The 16,923-nt window shown below is 39.6% G+C and overlaps 1 protein-coding gene across 12 annotated transcripts in view; it reads right to left on the bottom strand.

Moving 5' to 3' along the window:
- TCF4 (transcription factor 4) overlaps window positions 1–16,923 on the bottom strand; it is a gene marked incomplete at both ends in the record, with an annotated part of 399,211 nt that overhangs the window by 27,658 nt on the left and 354,630 nt on the right. For 9 of the 12 annotated variants that reach the window (XM_080714516.1, XM_080714520.1, XM_080714523.1 and 6 more), the window contains 4 exons: window positions 2,116–2,319; window positions 5,658–5,734; window positions 8,798–8,876; window positions 10,580–10,647. In XM_080714516.1, coding sequence (XP_080570642.1) covers window positions 2,116–2,319; window positions 5,658–5,734; window positions 8,798–8,876; window positions 10,580–10,647 — 428 coding nt within the window. The remainder of the gene's footprint in view (window positions 1–2,115; window positions 2,320–5,657; window positions 5,735–8,797; window positions 8,877–10,579; window positions 10,648–16,923) is intronic. The other 3 variants (XM_080714521.1, XM_080714525.1, XM_080714519.1) reach the window with 1 other exon arrangement.

The raw sequence follows: 16,923 nt of genomic DNA, 5'->3' as shown, positions 1-16,923 counted from the left end.
ACACTGATACTGAAAATCAGACCTTTATCTAAGTACTTTTTTTTGTACCGGAGAATGTACCCAAGGGTGTTTTACCTCTGAGCTACATCCTCAGTCCCCTTTTTAAATTTTTTTTAAAACGTGTCTTGCTAGGTTAAGAGTCTCGCTAAGTTGCTAAGACTGGTCTCAAACCTGTGACTCTCTTGTCTTAGTCTCAGAAGTACTGGGATTACAAGTGTACACCATCACACCTGTCTCAACCAATTTTTTTTAAAACCCAAGGGGGGAACAAAATAGAACACTAGGTGTTTAGTGACTAGGCAGGAGTCTATAAACAGCAAAGTTACACAGAATCAGTCATCAAGTTAAATTCTCTATCCATTTGGTCAACTAATTGTCACTACTTAATATTTTTTAAGAAGGTTCTTAGATTTTTGTAATCATAAAAAAACCCTAAAACACAAACAGGGATCAACTGTCATGTGGACAAGTCTGCATTGAGATTATTCAAATAAAGACTTATTCATAAAGAGGTAGTGGCAAAACAATCCCACGCATTAAGATACACAGTCCCACACTATGTATGTCCACAAATACAAGATATATTTCTACCATCCATACTCAAGATTCAAAGACACTATTTTTGCTTCTTTTATAAAAAAAATACAACCTGTTCATATTTGAAATATCAGCAATGTAGCATGAATTTAATTTGTAACCTTTGATTGATATCACCAAGTTGAATAATTCAAGACACCAGAAAGGGATTAGCAAAGAGAGTTGGGGACTAAAGAAGAAAACTGTCCAAATAACATCGTGGCAATATGAAAGTATTACTATCATTCTATCTAACTTGTGTGGGTAAAAAGGAAGGGAAGTGGAATAGGATATGGAGGAAAATACACAAAAAGCTATATACAGCTTTTTTTGTATAATGTTTTTTGTGTACATATATGTTTGAGTCCCATTGAACCTCTTTATGATGCATAATTACAACACACTAATAAAATAATAATAATGATGATAAAAACATCAGCAACAACTCACTCCTAGATATATACTTAAGTTAATAAAACATCTGTCCACTCAAAAACTTGTACATGAATGTTTATAGGAGCATAATTCATGATGGCCAAAGAACGGAGACAGCCCAAGAATTCATCACCTAACAAATGGATAAATAAAATGTGATTTGGCTATACAATGAAATATTACTTGGCAGTCAAAACAAATGAAATCCTAACGTGTGCAAAAACACAGATAAACCTTGAAAAGATTAAACTAAGTGAAAGGAGCTAGTCAAAAAGGTCCAACACATGCTGTATGAGTCCATTAATGTAAAATGTCTCAAATAGGAAATTCTGCAGAGACAGCAGATGAGTAGTGGCCAAGGACTGGGGAATTTCAGAGGGGATATGTACTGACTGCTTAATGAGAATTTTTTTTTCTTTCACAGAGGGCAAAGATATTATAAAATTAGATTATGATGGTGGCTGCACAACTGTGTGAATGCACTAAAACACACTGAATTGTATACTATCCATGGGTGTACGGTAAGTGAATTATACCTCAAGGCAACTGCTTTTTTTTTTTTTTTTGGTGGTACTGGGGTTCCTGGAAGCCCTTCTACCTCCGGGCTACACTCCCAGATCTATTTTTACATTTTTTATTTGGAAACAGGGTCTCCTAAGCCAGCTCGCGCGGCTGGCTTCGAACCCGCGCGATCCTCCTGTCTCTGCCTCCCAAGCGCGGGGATTACAAGCGTGCGCCACCACGCCCGGCAAGCAACTGCTTTTTTTTTTTGTTGTTGTTGTTTTGTTTTGTTTTGTGGGTCTGAGGATGGAACCCAGGGGCATTCAAACTCCTAGCTAAACCCCCTGCCCTAGTTTTTATTCCTTAATTTGAAACAGGGTCTCACTAAATTGCGGAGGGCATCACTAAGTAGCCGAGGCTGTCCGCAAACTGCAATCCTCCAGTCTCAGCCTCCCTAATGTTGGGATTACAAGCCTGCACCACCACACCTGGCTTAAGGCAACTGTTTTGTATTGAGGTATATATAAATACCAGAAGCAATAGTATTTCTACCTGAAATTCTAATTTTGTATAACAATAAAATCTGCAGATTTTATCACTTACCATGAGTGAATGTCTGTTGGCTGAAAGAAGGCCGGTTCCATACCCTGAGCCCAGACCACCCATCGCTCCATTATGAGAAGGTCCAATGATCCCATGAATGTCCCCGTGACCACCAGGCACAGCTGTGGATGGCCCCACTGCGTGATTTCGGAGAACATGAATCGCATCATCCAGTCTTTCTAAGCGATCTTCAATTCGGCTTTGCTGTTGGTTAATAAACAATGTGAAATTTGATTGATTTAGTTTGAAATGCATGCATAGGTTATATAAAGAAAAACTCTTGTTGATACAAACCACACTTTGGGTTTCTGAATATATGTTTCCAATAAAGTTTACTTCCTTAGAACAATAATAAAAATACATAAAGCCCTTCCTAGAAAACGGGTGGAAAATGTTAAATGTTAAAATTACAGTGCTATTTCTCATGAACAAAGTAAATTCAATAATTCTTCCAGGACATTATTGTGCACATATGCTATACTGAACTGCATTAGCTTGAAAGAGAATTCAGATTTACTTCAGAAGAGAAAAACATTCATTGGATTTAAGAACCATTCTGGAAGGCATTGCTTAAAGAGCTCAAAAATTAGCAATGGAAAGATGACCTATTTATGGTTAGTCAAATTATCCTCAAGTCAGAGGTAGGTAGAATCATACAGATTTTGGTTTCTTATTGATTTTTTAACCTGAGTTTCTTGCTTTTTATCTATTATTAATACCAGCTTGCAGGTGGATGTGTGTGTGTGTGTGTACATAAAGGCCTCAAAACTGTTACCAAAAAATTATAAAATTTGGTCAATCAAAGTGATATGAATTGCCAAGACTGAAAAAGCAAAAAGACTTTAATCAGATGGGCGTGGTGCTGCACGCTTGTAATCCCCGCGCTTGGGAGGCGGAGACAGGAGGATCGCACAGGTTCGAAGCCAGCCGCACTGGCTTAAGAGACCCTGTTTCTAAATAAAAATATAAAAAAAATAGGTCTGGGAGTGTAGCCCGGAGGTAGAAGGGCTTCCAGGAACCCCAGTACCACCAAAAAAAAAAAAAAAAAAAAAAAGACTTCAATCAACTGTTCACCAAGGATATCTAAATAATATTTGTTTGTTTGTTTATGGTACTGGGAATTGAAGCCATGGGCATTATAACTCTGAGCCCTATTTTATTTTTTTTATTTTGAAACTGCATCTCACTGATTTGCTGAGGGTCTTGCTAAATTACTGAAGCGGGCCTCAAACTTAAAATTCTTCTAGCTCAGCCTCCTGAATACTGGGATTACAGGTGTGTACCGCTGCTAGCCTCAGCTTCTAAATGACTTTAAAGCCCTTGTTACAGAATAGACTTCACTACCTTATGCAATTAAAAGCCAACTGACTGATTTTCATTGTAGCCATTAGGATCCGACTTTTCACCAGCTAGATATGTTAGAGTTTTCAGTGAGAAAAAAGAACATAGACATGTATTCTTTTTTTTTCTGTAATCGAATAATGATATCAAGTATTATGCTCCAGTGTACACTGTAAAATATACCAGCTCATTGATCCTCATTCTGCACGCATACTGCAGGCAGGAGAGGCATTAATATCCCTTCCGTATAGATGTGAACATGAAGCTCAGAGAAATGAAAGGGATTTAATTACTCTGTGTCACATTTGCAGGAAATGTAATGTCGGGGCTGAAATCTAAGTTTTTAGACTTTAAATCTAGTGCAGCTTTGTACTATATCATGCTACGATTGACTTTGATTTCTCATGTGCTATGCAAACAGATGGGCCAGCTCTACTGCATGAGGAAAACAATTTCTAATTATTCTATACCGACAGAAAGAATGTGTGTCTAATAGAGTTCGTCTAGGGTACAGAGCATTTTGATTTGGTGGGCTCATGAGGCGAGCTACCCAACCTCCCCTAGGCTGCTAGCTCTGCTACTTATTTGACCTGGGAAAACGTACTAAACTCTTTGACTCTACTTGTTTATATGTATAAAGAATGGGAACGATAGTATCTACTAAGCATTTGAATAGAAGTCATATAGAAGAGACCATCATTATCCTAGATCCTGGCGCATGGCATCCTCATAGAGAGGAGTTTCTGCTTATGAATCCCCTATTGAGTATTGAGGCTACTTAGGAATCAAAGATGTCGTCCACAGTTATAAATCAGCCTTTACAGTTCTAGGGTTGGACAAAGCCTGGTCTGGATTCAGGCCTTGGAGAATCAGTGACGAAGGTCAACTCTTTTTTTTTTTTTTTTTTGGTGGGTCTGGGGATGGAACCCAGGGGCATTCGACCTCTGATCTACACCCCCTGCCCTATTTTTTTAATTCTTTATTTTGTAACCGGGTCTCACTGAGTTGCAGAGGGCCTCATTAAGTAGCTGAGGCTGTCAGCGAACCACGATACTCCGGTCTCAGCCGCCCGAATGCTGGGATTACAAGCGTGCGCCACCATGCCAGCTTATGAAGGTCAACTGATAAAATTGCTCTGCTTTCCTGTGCTGCAGATAGTCACTCATGGCTAACGGTGCATCTGTTGTCTCTGTGTGGTTGCCTCTATGGGCTAAAATGCAGAGCTGGATGATTCGCATGCTCCAGCAAGGAAGAGCACAAGGAAGGAGGGACAGCCATCTCTGTGTTTTGTTTGTAGACTAAGAGTAAGCCTGAAAGGAAGAAAGGAATCCCAGAACCACTGACAACACTAAGTTAGACAGATGGGCCTAGGCCTTCTGTGTTTCATCTTCACATCTGCAGGAAAAAAGAAAAACTCAACCCGAAGGACTCGCAAGCTCCCCCCACCACACACACACACACACACACACACACACACACACACACACACACTGCTATCCCTCCCCATGGGACTCACTGCAGAGACTGAATACTGTGTGGACCAGAGTTGCTTCATGTGTATCTTCAGCCCCACCTCTATGTGCCAAAGATGACTAGAGTGTCAGACACTGAATCATCGTGAGTCTTTATAATAAGAATTATGCCCATGGAAAGGTTCTGCTATTTCCTCCTGAAGAGTAGACATTTCTTTACTGCTATTAATGGTGTTAGTGAATTCCTAGGAGAACCACGGTGAAGAAAGAAAGAGTCATCTCTTCCTCAGAGGTCAGGAGGAAAACTCCTATAAACCTGTTGCTCTGGAAAGCAAAAGAGAGGTAGACAAAATCTTCAAGTGCTCTAGATGTGAGCTAGGCTGGAGCCCTAGCACCTGACAGCAGGGAAGTTATTTCATCACTAACAGGGATCTCTCCCACAGGTGCAGGTCTAGGGTGGAGTGGAGGCCTTTATCCTTCTGGTCTTTTAGTCTCTTGTCTGGTCTTAGATGTTTAGAGCTCTGGGCCTTCCATTGTGGTACAATTTGGGTTACCATCAATAAACAGAAACAAGCGCAGTCTAATGACTCTGGCTGCAACCAGGCCAGTGTGCTTAGCATCAACCTATCGTTCCAACAATGAGCAGCAACAGGAATCTTGGAGAGCAAAGTAGATGAAAGAGAAAGAATTGGACTCAAACATGGCTAGAGATTAGCAGATGAGACATACCAAAGAGTGCAAGGGTCCTTCATAATTGGGAGATGATGAGGCCTGTCCTCCGTTTCTTGACCAAACAGCAGTGCCTGCTGATAATAAAATGAAGACAGTGAGATCGTTGTCAACAATAAACTCAATGTTATTTTATCATTATATTATATATTTTTTTGCAGTATTGGGGATTGAACCCAGGGATATTATTCCTCCCATCTCTATCCCCAGCCCTATTTTTTATTCTTTATTGTGAAACAAGTTCTCACTAAGTTGTGGAGGGCCTCACTAAGTAGCTGAGGCTGGTTGCAAACCTGCGATCTTCCTGTCTTAGCCTCCCAAGTGCTAGGATTACAAGTGTGCGCTATCAGGCCCAGCTAAACCCCGTTTTATAAAAAGAATCATTTCAGGAATAGCAAAGCTTATCTTTAACTTAAACAATAAGGTAAATTCATGTAAACTTTCCAAAGCAAGAGAAACATTATTTTTCCTTTTCTTCCTTCCTCTCTATCTTTATCATATTTTTATTTTTTTCAGCGAGAGGGATCTCGTGCATGCTAGGAGGTATCACTAAGCTACCTCCCCAACCCAGGAAAACATTTAAGTGTAAAATATGTAGACTTTTATGAGCGCACAATTTCCACTGGCTGCCACCTGAAAGGGGACATTTAGTTGAGTTTGAATCTCAGCTAGAAAGGCTCTGGTGGAGAGAATCTGTAACTATAGATCAGGGTATTTTAAGGGTACAAAGGAGGGTGGCTATTAGATCTTTATGAAAGGCCAGTTTATGTTCAAGCACAATTCCCTCATCATTGGAATGCAGTTTGGCTACTTGTTTTAAAAATGAGCTATGAAATGAGATAAACCTTCAGAGATTTTTTTTTTTTTTTTTGGAGGATGGGGTACTGGGGTTTGGACCTAAAGTCTTGAACATACGTAAGCACACACTGTACCATTCAGGTACATGCCTCTTAGAAGCTTTTTAAGGGAATAAGACTACTTAGCAATCCACTAAACAAGAAATTTTAAAATTCCATATAATAGTAATAGTTTAGTTTTTATTGAAGAAAATAAAAACCCTTATTACAGACAAATCCTGTGTTCAACCTACAAAATAAAACCCAACTTTCAATGTCATATACATTTAGTATAGAAATCCTAGAAAGTACATAATTCAAAAAAGAAAAAATAATAACTATGATCTCACTGAAGTCTTATGCTACAATGCTGTTAGCACTTTAAAACCCCATTCTTTCTATCTTTTCTGGGTATGCCTGTGTATTTTTATGCTAAATAAAAATAGAATATTTTGTTCAATTACTTTTCTTGACAGAATTTGGACAGAGCCGTCAGTGTGAAAATAGCAATCTGTCCCCTTATTTATATCTTCGTAAAAGTGCTTTCTTCCAGAGTGTCCTCTTCCAAAATGCAGTTCCAGGACCCAAAAAGTGGCATCTCCAGCCTTGTCTCTGTGCCTTCCACCAAGAAAAAATGCTCAGGCTGAGGGTACCTGTGACAATTCCTTGAATTATGGCGCATCCCAACTTTCCTCTACCACCATAACCTTGATGTGGAGCCACAGAACGAGGACTGCAAATTCTCATCCAAACTCTTGAATTGGTCCTGTAGCCTCAGCAAGTTGCTTACCCTTGCCCTCTTTCCCTCCTTCCCTCCTCCTTTACTTCCTTTATTGGGGATTGAACCCAAGGCCTCTCATAAGCTAGGAAAAGCGCTCTGCTACTGACTTACATCTTCAGCCCCAATGTCCACCCTTTCTGGGGCTCAGTACACATATCTATAAAATCAAGGCATCACACTACACTAGCTGCTCTCATACTTTAAGACCACAGACTATTTTTATTCAGAATTCAGAAGCAGATGAAATTAGCGCTGCTTTGTGTGAGATGGGGAACGTGGAGTTTCACGTGCTCAGACACTCTCTTCCTGCTGTCTCAATTCCTGTATCACCCATTCCTTCTCTGGTCTAGACACTGACGATTGAGATCAGCTTCCAGAGCCTAAGAATCTGGCGCTGAACCAGAAGAATCCCATGACTCCAAACCTCACTTTCCCTTTGCACCATGAAGAAGTCTTCATTATTTTCTTAAAGTCATCTCTAGTTCTTTCAGTATCAACATGGTCTTTCTGGGCACATGGACCTTAGGATTCAACTCTCTTTCCTCCTTTTTTTATTCTATTTCTACTTTATACTCCATTTCTCTTCATCATGGGGACTTAAAAAAAAAAAACAAAACATAAAATCTCACCAAAGTTGTGGCCCTTACTTCTGAAAGTTTTGCAGGAATCTGAAACTTCCCATTCTCCACAAGGGAACCCAGTTTACAATGGGCCACTTGAGAAACGCACCCAGGGATCACATGGGATTTGAAAATGCAATGCCCTCGGCAAGTGACTTCACCATAACCTAGAGTAGGGTTCGTTTTCAATCAGGTACACATGTGACTTAAGTCTTGTTTGAAAGCCACCTGTCTTCTTCCCAAATTGTTGAGACAAGTATCAGGCAAGGCTTTCTGGAAGCATTTATATAGGGTGGGCAATGAGTCTCTTCTATGTACCTCTGAAAAGTAAAATGATGTGCTGACATAAGTCTACGGCTTATAATTACTCGATTTGACACAATAGGTCATGCTCATTTATTCTATTTTACAGGGAAACGTCCCCTTTACTCCAAATAATTACTTCACAGTTTAGCTACTAAATTATAGTTTTCCTCAAACATTCCAACGGCATGTATTTTAAAGGGGGAATTTGGAAAGGCTAAACTGTCTGCCAGAAATTATCTGTTTTAAACAGCTTATCTTCGATGACTATATAATCTATATTCATATTCACAACTATATTAACTGAGCTCTTTTCATCTGAAATGTTTCGTTGTTATAGATCATTCTGCTGTGGGAAGTCTTTTGCAGGGCTGAGAGTTTAAGAAATAATTTTTTCCTTTGCCTGTGTGGTCTAAAAGGCTCGTTTATTTTTTAAGGAGAAAAAGCTGATGCAAATGTACTGTTATATTGTGAATTTATCTCTATGACCCTTTTCTACTTGTCTGCACAGGAATGTTATGTTTGGGGATTTGGTAGGAGTTATCCTTATAAACTGTGACTATGATGAAATTTGAATTGATGGGATTTGAAATACAGTACCTGAGAGAGAAGGAGGAGAGCCAACAGGAGTTGAAGGATTTGATGAAAAGCTGTTGTTAGTGTGATCTGGAGAATAGATCTTAAAATGGAGGGAGAAAAAAACAACAACACTTGTTTATTAGGAATAAACAACTAATAGATTAAAAAAATACAAAGCTATCAATGCAACTTGTTTGAAACTTACAAGTTACAAAATACATGTGTAACAGTCACCTACAATACTGATAGTCTAAAAGGAAAAACTTAACAATGGTTATTTTAATTTTTCAAAAGCATTACCAAGGTGGTATTAGATGGTAGAGAAAAACACAGGGTCATCTTAACTGTAGGCCTCATCCTTTTGTACCAAACACAGTCTGTGTGGTACGAGCAAGCCGTGGAGATAAACTTTCTCCACTTCCATCTCCTCCTCTACAAAACAAGAAGCTAGACAGTATCATTTCTAAGTTTTTCCCCCCAACTCTTTTACTCTAGTTGAGGCACTTTATTCCATAGCCTGAGAAGGTCCGGATTAAATAAGTACTTTGATTTAGGGCACATTAGAAATGTGATTAGAACTTATTTTGTTTTAGTTTATTTTTGATCTTGGGATGGACCCCAGGGGTGTTCTACCACTGTGCTACGATCTCAGCCCTATATTATATTAAAAGAGAGTCTTGCTAAGTTGCTAAGGGTCTTGCTACCTATCTGAGGCTGACCTGGGACCTGTGATCCTTCTGTCTTAGCCTCCCAAGTACTGGGATCTAAGGCGAACTTATTTTATGTTCCCAATGGTCAGGAAAAAGCAACTGAAGAGACATCTTGTCTTTTTTTTTTTTTTTTTTTTTTTGTGGGTCTGGGGATGGAACCCAGGAACATTCGACCTCCGAGCTATACCCCCTGCCCTAGTTTTATTCTTTAATTTGAAATTGGGTCTCACTGAGTTGCAGAGGGCCTCACTAAGTAGCTGAGGCTGTCCGCGAACCAAGATCCTCCAGTCTCAGCCTCCTGAATGCTGGGATTACAAGCGTGCGCCATCACGCCCGGCTCTTGAAGAGAAGTCTTAAACAATCAAATCTCCAACTGGATGCTGCTGTACAAGTATAATCCCAGTACTTGAAAGACTGAGTCAAGAGCATTGCAGGTTCATGGCCTCAGCAACTCAGTGAGGCCCTGTTTCAAAATTAAATAATAAAATAGAGCTGTGGTGTAACTCAGAGGTAGAATACAGAATGCCCTGGGCTAAATCCCTAGTACCAAGAAAAAAAAAAAAAACTACACTTAAATTTGCAAATGATCATGTTTAGCTTTTGCAAAAAATGTCAAGTATAGTCCCTCCGACAATAACAGGTATGCTCTTTTGTCGCTAGAATGCATACAAGAAATACTTAATTTTGGCTTCCTGGTCACGGGTGGAGGAGGCAGAAAAGTTGAGTTCTCTAGATACCAGAAATAAGACAATTCCTCACTTTTTTCTTTTAATATTTTTTTCCAAAGTGTTTTAGAACTATCTCCTACAAAATCCATCAGACCGGGTCAGTGAGCATCTGTCATTACTTTGGAGAAGAATAAGAAAGCTACGCAGAAAATCCAGAACCCCAAACCCCCAGATCCACCATGGAATGTGGGAGCCGAGAGGCTTTCTCCTTAAGATTTCCCATGATTGCTACCCAGGCAAGCTAGCATTTTCCAAAATTCAGAGCTATTTGCCGTTCATTTTCTAAAATTCCAAATGTCCACTTCTGATTAAAGTTCACCCCGCTACAGTGGGGAGCATAGAGTCCAAAGTCAATATTTCCTCACCGAAGCAAGCGCTTTCCCCAGAGCATCTCCCGTCTGTGAGCTTCCAGCGGCCCCGCTTCCTCTATTTGCTGCAGAAACAAAAGGCAGAATATGAAAACCAGGCAGTGAGACATCTCACAATTTTCTATTCCTGGTCCATTTACTCACAATTTAATTGCATTTTTAATGCTAATTACAACACATTAATCTTTAATTAGCATTAATTTGTTTGCTGAGGTAGATGTCAAATATATTCATGTTACATTTTTTACAGATAAAATATAAACCTGACACCTTGGTTGAAAGACAGTGTTTGAGTTGCTATTCCTTTGCCTCTTGTTGCTTCTGAGTAGGTCCTGGGAGGTGGTAAGAAACCGGCCCTTGGTGGTCATTTGCTATGAAATACACAGGACTCTCTGAAGTCCTCCAAATTCAGCTTTTTTTTTTTTTTACATTTTATATCAAATTTAAATATCCTTATGAATCATTTAGACCTGCTTGCAAATAAAGGTAAAGTTGATATATACCAAAATGTGGGTCTTCTTCTGAAGAGTTCTAGAGTTGAATGAGCAAAACAAAACCAAATATATAAAGTAGTCTGGCTAATGAGGAGATAAAATATTTTTAGTATTTTATTTATTTTGCAATACTGGGGATTAAACCAAGAGACATTCTACCTCCCAGATACACTCCCAGCCCTTTGTATTTTATTTTTGTTTTGAAATAGGGTCTCTCACTATGTTGCTGAAAGTCCTCCTTTGTTGCTGAGACTGGCCTCAAACCTGGAATCTTCCTGTCTCAGCTTCCCAAGTACTGGGATTACAGGTGTGTGACAACTTGCCTGGCCTATTTTTAAAGTAACATTTCCCACATATATAAATCTTTTTTTTCTTGGGTGGTACTGGGGGTGGAACCCAGAGGCTGTCTACCTCCGGGTTATAATCCCAGACTATATATATATATATATATATATATATTTTTTTTTTTTTTTGAAACAGGGTCTCACTAAGTTGCTGAAAGCCTCACTAAGTGGCTGAGGCTGGCTTCGAACCTGTGCGATCCTCCTGTCTCAGCCTCCCAAGCATGGGGATTACAAGCGTACGCCACCACGCTCGGCTATAAATCTTTGTTTACAATAAAAAATGTGAATTTTATGCCGCTGAAAGTCAATATGATCTCAAATTTAAGAGATAAAATATGCCTATATGTTCATGAAGCTTATCTCTACCACCTTAAATACTGGCATTTTTATCTCAGAAACAGATAGATGAATAATATTAATAAAAGTCACTTATTCCAGTATCAAAGCCAGCTCTGTTGAGAATGTATCAGTTGAAAGTGACATCACCTAACTAAAATCAGACAGCCAGCATTCTTGTGGGCCCTTCAGTATTAAAGCAATATCTGAAAGTTGGGGAGTGTTGTATTAATCAAGGCTTTGATGCTAGCCAAGAGACATAACATTTAAATAAAGCTGATAAAAGTTTCAGGGATAGACCATCCCCCCCCACACACACACACACCTGTGAAATGAGAAAAAGAAATCTGTGTGTGCGTATGTAGAAGAGGGTAACTGGAGACTGAACCTAGGGTATTATACTTCCAATTATACCCTCGATCCTTTTTTATATTTTCAATTTTTGTTTTGAAATAAAGTCTTGCTATATAGCTGAGAGTCTCACTACATTGCTAAGGCTGTTCTCGAACCTGCCATCCTCCTGTCTCAGCCTCCCAAGTACTGAGCTTAAAGGCATGTGCCACCATGCCCAAAAGAAAAGGAAAATTTAAACCAACTGATGAACTCAAGGAAAATCTCACTGTGCATGTCCCATCCCTGTTTGTGACCAGGAGACCCCTTGAGTCGCCAGCTTGCCAACATCCTCTTTCTGACTTGCAGGGGGTCTCTGTTTCTCAGGTTCTCTGACCTCTGTTTAGCATGCTTAAGTCATGGCTGTTATTTTTACCTATTTACATGTTAGGCATGCCTGTTAGATCATCTTTGATATACAGCTTATTTGGCTAAAAATATACACATATCCATTTGTTATTTACTAAAATACAAAAAGAAAACCTGTATGTGATACATGATTATGATTATCTTCTAAACAAACCTCTTCTTTATCATATCACAAACCTGTGATATTACAGTATCTGAGTTATTAGTACTCAAGGTATACGTAGAAGCAAATTCTTTGAAATGAGGGTCTGACATTATAGACGGGCTACTGAAAACAATTTGAGCAGGCATCAAACATATTAAAATGTTTAAGGTAAAAGACAACTGAAATTATATCTAATATGAAAATGACAAGACTTTTGGCATTAAGGAGTTCTTTATAAACTAAAGATAATTCTAAAAAGAATACAATAAAGATTTGAAAGCACAGATAGCACTAACATTTTTTTCACATGGTATTGGTATGTGATTATATTTTCCCCCCCCAGGAGCAATAATATATCTTTATTACTATATACATAAAAATTAGAGTTAGTAGTCACAATATTGTGTGATATCTGCTTGATTTGAGTGCAGATCTTCATGAAGTGAAAGTTCAGAGGCATACTGGAAAAAATAAATCATATTATCTAACAAAAAACTTAAACCAAACAGAACAATATATTGTTCCAATTATAGATAAAAATTTGCCATCATAGTAGCTTTAGAAGGATTAATATTTCCTTTGAACAATTTAAAAATAAAGATTATAAATTAAAAAAACCATGAAACCAAACAAAAATATTACAAGGAATATATTACATAAAATCATATTGTAGAAGAGACAGAACATGCCTATTAAGTTTTTTTTTTTTTAGAACTATACCTTTCTAACTAAGGTTTCTGTTAGTGTCTGCTTTATATAGATATTAAGACTCAGGAAGTAGAATCAAAAATAGAATCAACTCCTTACCTCATCTCGTCATGAAAATGTTTCAGAAAACTACAAAGGCTACTCTTGGACGCCACTGATAAGAACAGACTATTTTTTAACATGAAGCCATTTTACCTTGCAACAGCTGGAGGGCCAAACCCAAGGGCTTAAATTTCAAAGCACTTCACTGGGGCCCTGTTCACCCTTTCACTGGGAATGCTTTTTGTTCTGTTCCAGGAAACACTGGAGGGGACACATTTTCAAGATTCCCCCAACATGGTAAGTGAGATGGGTCCTTCTCTTAGAGATTTCTCTGTTTTATTTCTGGATTGGTATAGCAAAGGACATGAAGGGTCAGAAAGGAAATAGATCTGTAATTCTCCCTTGGCATAATTTTCCTAATGCACTGAGAAATGGGTCATGTTTAGCGAGGCACCTATCAGATCCATCTTTTCAGTATTCATGTATCAGGACCTGATTACTAGTTTAGGCCAAGTTTTTTTTTTTTTTTTTCTCATCGTCTATTATTAGAAATTATCAAAATGCCCATGAGACAAATAAAAGATAAAAACTATTGCCTTTACTTAGTAAAGACTGTATTGATTTCTTGTAGTACTTTGCTTCTAATGAATTTCTCTTGCTCAAGAGAAAAAAATAATCAGCTTCTAAGTAGAGCTGATTAATATAAATAAGAAGTAACAATGAACAGTTATTAGGAGGGACTATAATGTGTGTGTGTGTGTGTGTGTGTGTGTGTGTGTGTGTGTGTGTGTTTGTACCAGGGATTGAACCCAGGGGAGTTCTACCACTGAGCTTCACTCCCAGAACTCTAATTTATTTATTTGTTTGTTTGTTTGTTTGTTCTTATTTTTGAAACAGGGTCTTGGTAAGTTGGTAAGCTTGGCCTCCAACCGGCAATCCTCCTATCTCAGTCTCCCAAGTCCTGGGACTACAAGCATGTGCCACTACGCCTAGCTGGAATTTTAATTTTGTAGGTGGATTCAACACTGCCAGCCACCCAAGTCTTGTTGAGCAGGCTTGAACACAGGTGCTGATGCTGGCAGGAAGATGAAGCAGACAGAAGGGTTTCAGGGCTTGGGCTGCATGCTGGACCACCCTCTGTCTTAGTCTCCACTTTGGGGAGATGGACATTCTCATCGGAACACACCCGGAACAAAACTCTGGGTTGAGTGGTCCCTGGGGATCAACTTCTGAAACAAAAAAATCAGAATTTGGAAAATGTGTTTCCCCTTTATTGCACACCCATAACCTGAGGCCAGGAACATCATGAAGACATCAAAGGAATAAGAGGCACCATTCACCGTGTGTTTGCCTGGGAGGCTGGCCGCTCTAACATGAGGTTATTCTGATCTGCGTCGGAATGACCCTCGTGTTATTATTAAACTACTAGAGCCAGGATAACAATACCATAAGCTTGTCCGTAATGATGACCAAAAAGGGAACATTTTCAGCACTCCTACTCCTGTAACAATTTTAGAAGAAAAACTCAAACATAGGCTGCAGTGTCCTAATAGCGGGAAGGATTGCAAAGAACTCAGGGGAAAAGCTGGGCTTCCTGACCACGTGCAGGGGATGGTGGAGGGAACTGAAATCAGATTTGTTTTCTGCTCCCTCCATTGGTGGTCTCTGTAACTATGATGCTCGGAGTACGCTGGAGAAAACGACTACTCTTGTTCTCTGCACCTGGCCATCACCCATACTGTATTTGAAAGCTCCAGATCCTTGTAAAATACAAAGTGGATGTGATCTGACTACTCTAATAATAAAATTAACTGTGAAGCCAGGTCCTCAAGGGAGAAGGGACATAATATTTCTACTGGAAAGCCACTTCCTAGACTGCGCCATGTCAGACAAACATGTCATTAGAAGCGCGAGTTGTAAGCCAGATTAATTCACAAACCAGATAGATATTCCAGGGTAATCTTTAGCACATGGTGTGGTAAATCAATCTTGGTCGTCTTGTTCCTTCAACACTACTTGATTTGAGGTTGAAAAACACAGGAAATCTCATGCCTTAGAAAGGAGGCCAGTAAAAGACTAATAATACAATCATACTTATTATACATGCTATGTTAGTTATATGCCCCGTTCCCTCTGAGGTCAAGGAGGGTGTGAAGCCTCAAACCACAGAGGGTGCACACTGTGAATGTATACAGTTGGCAACTCCCTATGGGGAGCTGGGGAGAGAGCTGGGGGGCTCTTTCTCACTGCACTCTGTGGGGGTACAGGGTTTCTAGCTCCTCATTAGAGAAAGGCTACCAGCCCATATTATTGAGGTAGGAAGAAAATGTGTAGATAGCAAACTGGTTATAGCTGTTCTCTGGCACACGCATTTGTCTTCTCTCTAGCCTGTACTTAATAACTTACTAACCTTCCTCCTCTGCACGTGTTCACCCGCAGAGTCACTGGGCTGCATGTTCTATGTTCCCTAAGGGAAAGGCCCATAGGGAACCTAGTGAGATCCTGTTTCAAAATAAACGTAAGCAGGGCGAGGTGGCCCACGCTTCTAATCCCAGCACTTAGGAGGCTGAGATAGAGGATCGCAGCAGGTTCGTGGTCAACCTCAGCAACTTAGTGAGGCCCTCTGCGACATCGTGAGAGCCTGTTCCCAAATAATAATATGATATGATATATGATCTGATATAGGGCAGGGCGCATAGCTCAGAGGTAGAATGTACCTGGGTTCAATTCCTAGTACACACACATACACACACACACAAAATAAATAAATAAAAAATTAAAAGGTAAAATAAGGGCTGAGGATGTAGACCAGAGGTGGAATACTTCTGGTTTCAATCCCCTGTGTCTGTCTGTCTGTCCCTCTGTCTCTGTCTTTCTCTTTCTCACACACACTTATTGAGCATTAAAGGGAAAAATCCCACTACACCCCCCCAATAAGATAAGAAACAATGGTCACTTCTCTAAGTCAAACAAACAGCCCCGCATGCAGGCCTCCCTGATCATCTCTGAGGTGCAGAAGACAGAAAAGACACCAGGGAGAGCAGCCCCAGAGGTCCTAGAGCCCACGCCTCACGCCACAGACCCTGCGCTGCTTTGTGCACAGGAAACCGAGAAGTAGCACCCGGTCTCCTTCTGAACTGAAAGCAGCTTCCAGAGACATCAAGGTCATGTATGAAAAGACTGCGCCTCCTCGCAGCTCTTCACCACAATGTGACGTCCATGTGTTAGGGCTGGAGCCTCATTCTTACAGCATTAGCGCTGCTTACAGTTATTTTCTACAGAGTCATGTGTGTAATCTCAAACATGTGTCAGGCTATGTGTTCCTTATTTACCAATTATTTAATTAGCTCTGTTTGTTCTTTGAGATACAGGCAACGTAATATTTCTTTATTTCCTGCATTTCAGAACGAGTGAATATATGCCAAGTTATTTTCAATAGTCTACAGATGTATCTTATTAATCCATACTGTTTGTTAGGGAAGGAAGTATCACTAACATCAGAAGAGAAAGCTT

The sequence above is a fragment of the Muscardinus avellanarius genome, assembly GCF_963383645.1.
Source record: "Muscardinus avellanarius genome assembly, chromosome: 17".
NCBI lineage: Eukaryota > Metazoa > Chordata > Mammalia > Rodentia > Gliridae > Muscardinus > Muscardinus avellanarius.
Note: the sequence above shows the minus strand (reverse complement) of the source record. Positions and strands in the feature narration are given on the sequence as shown.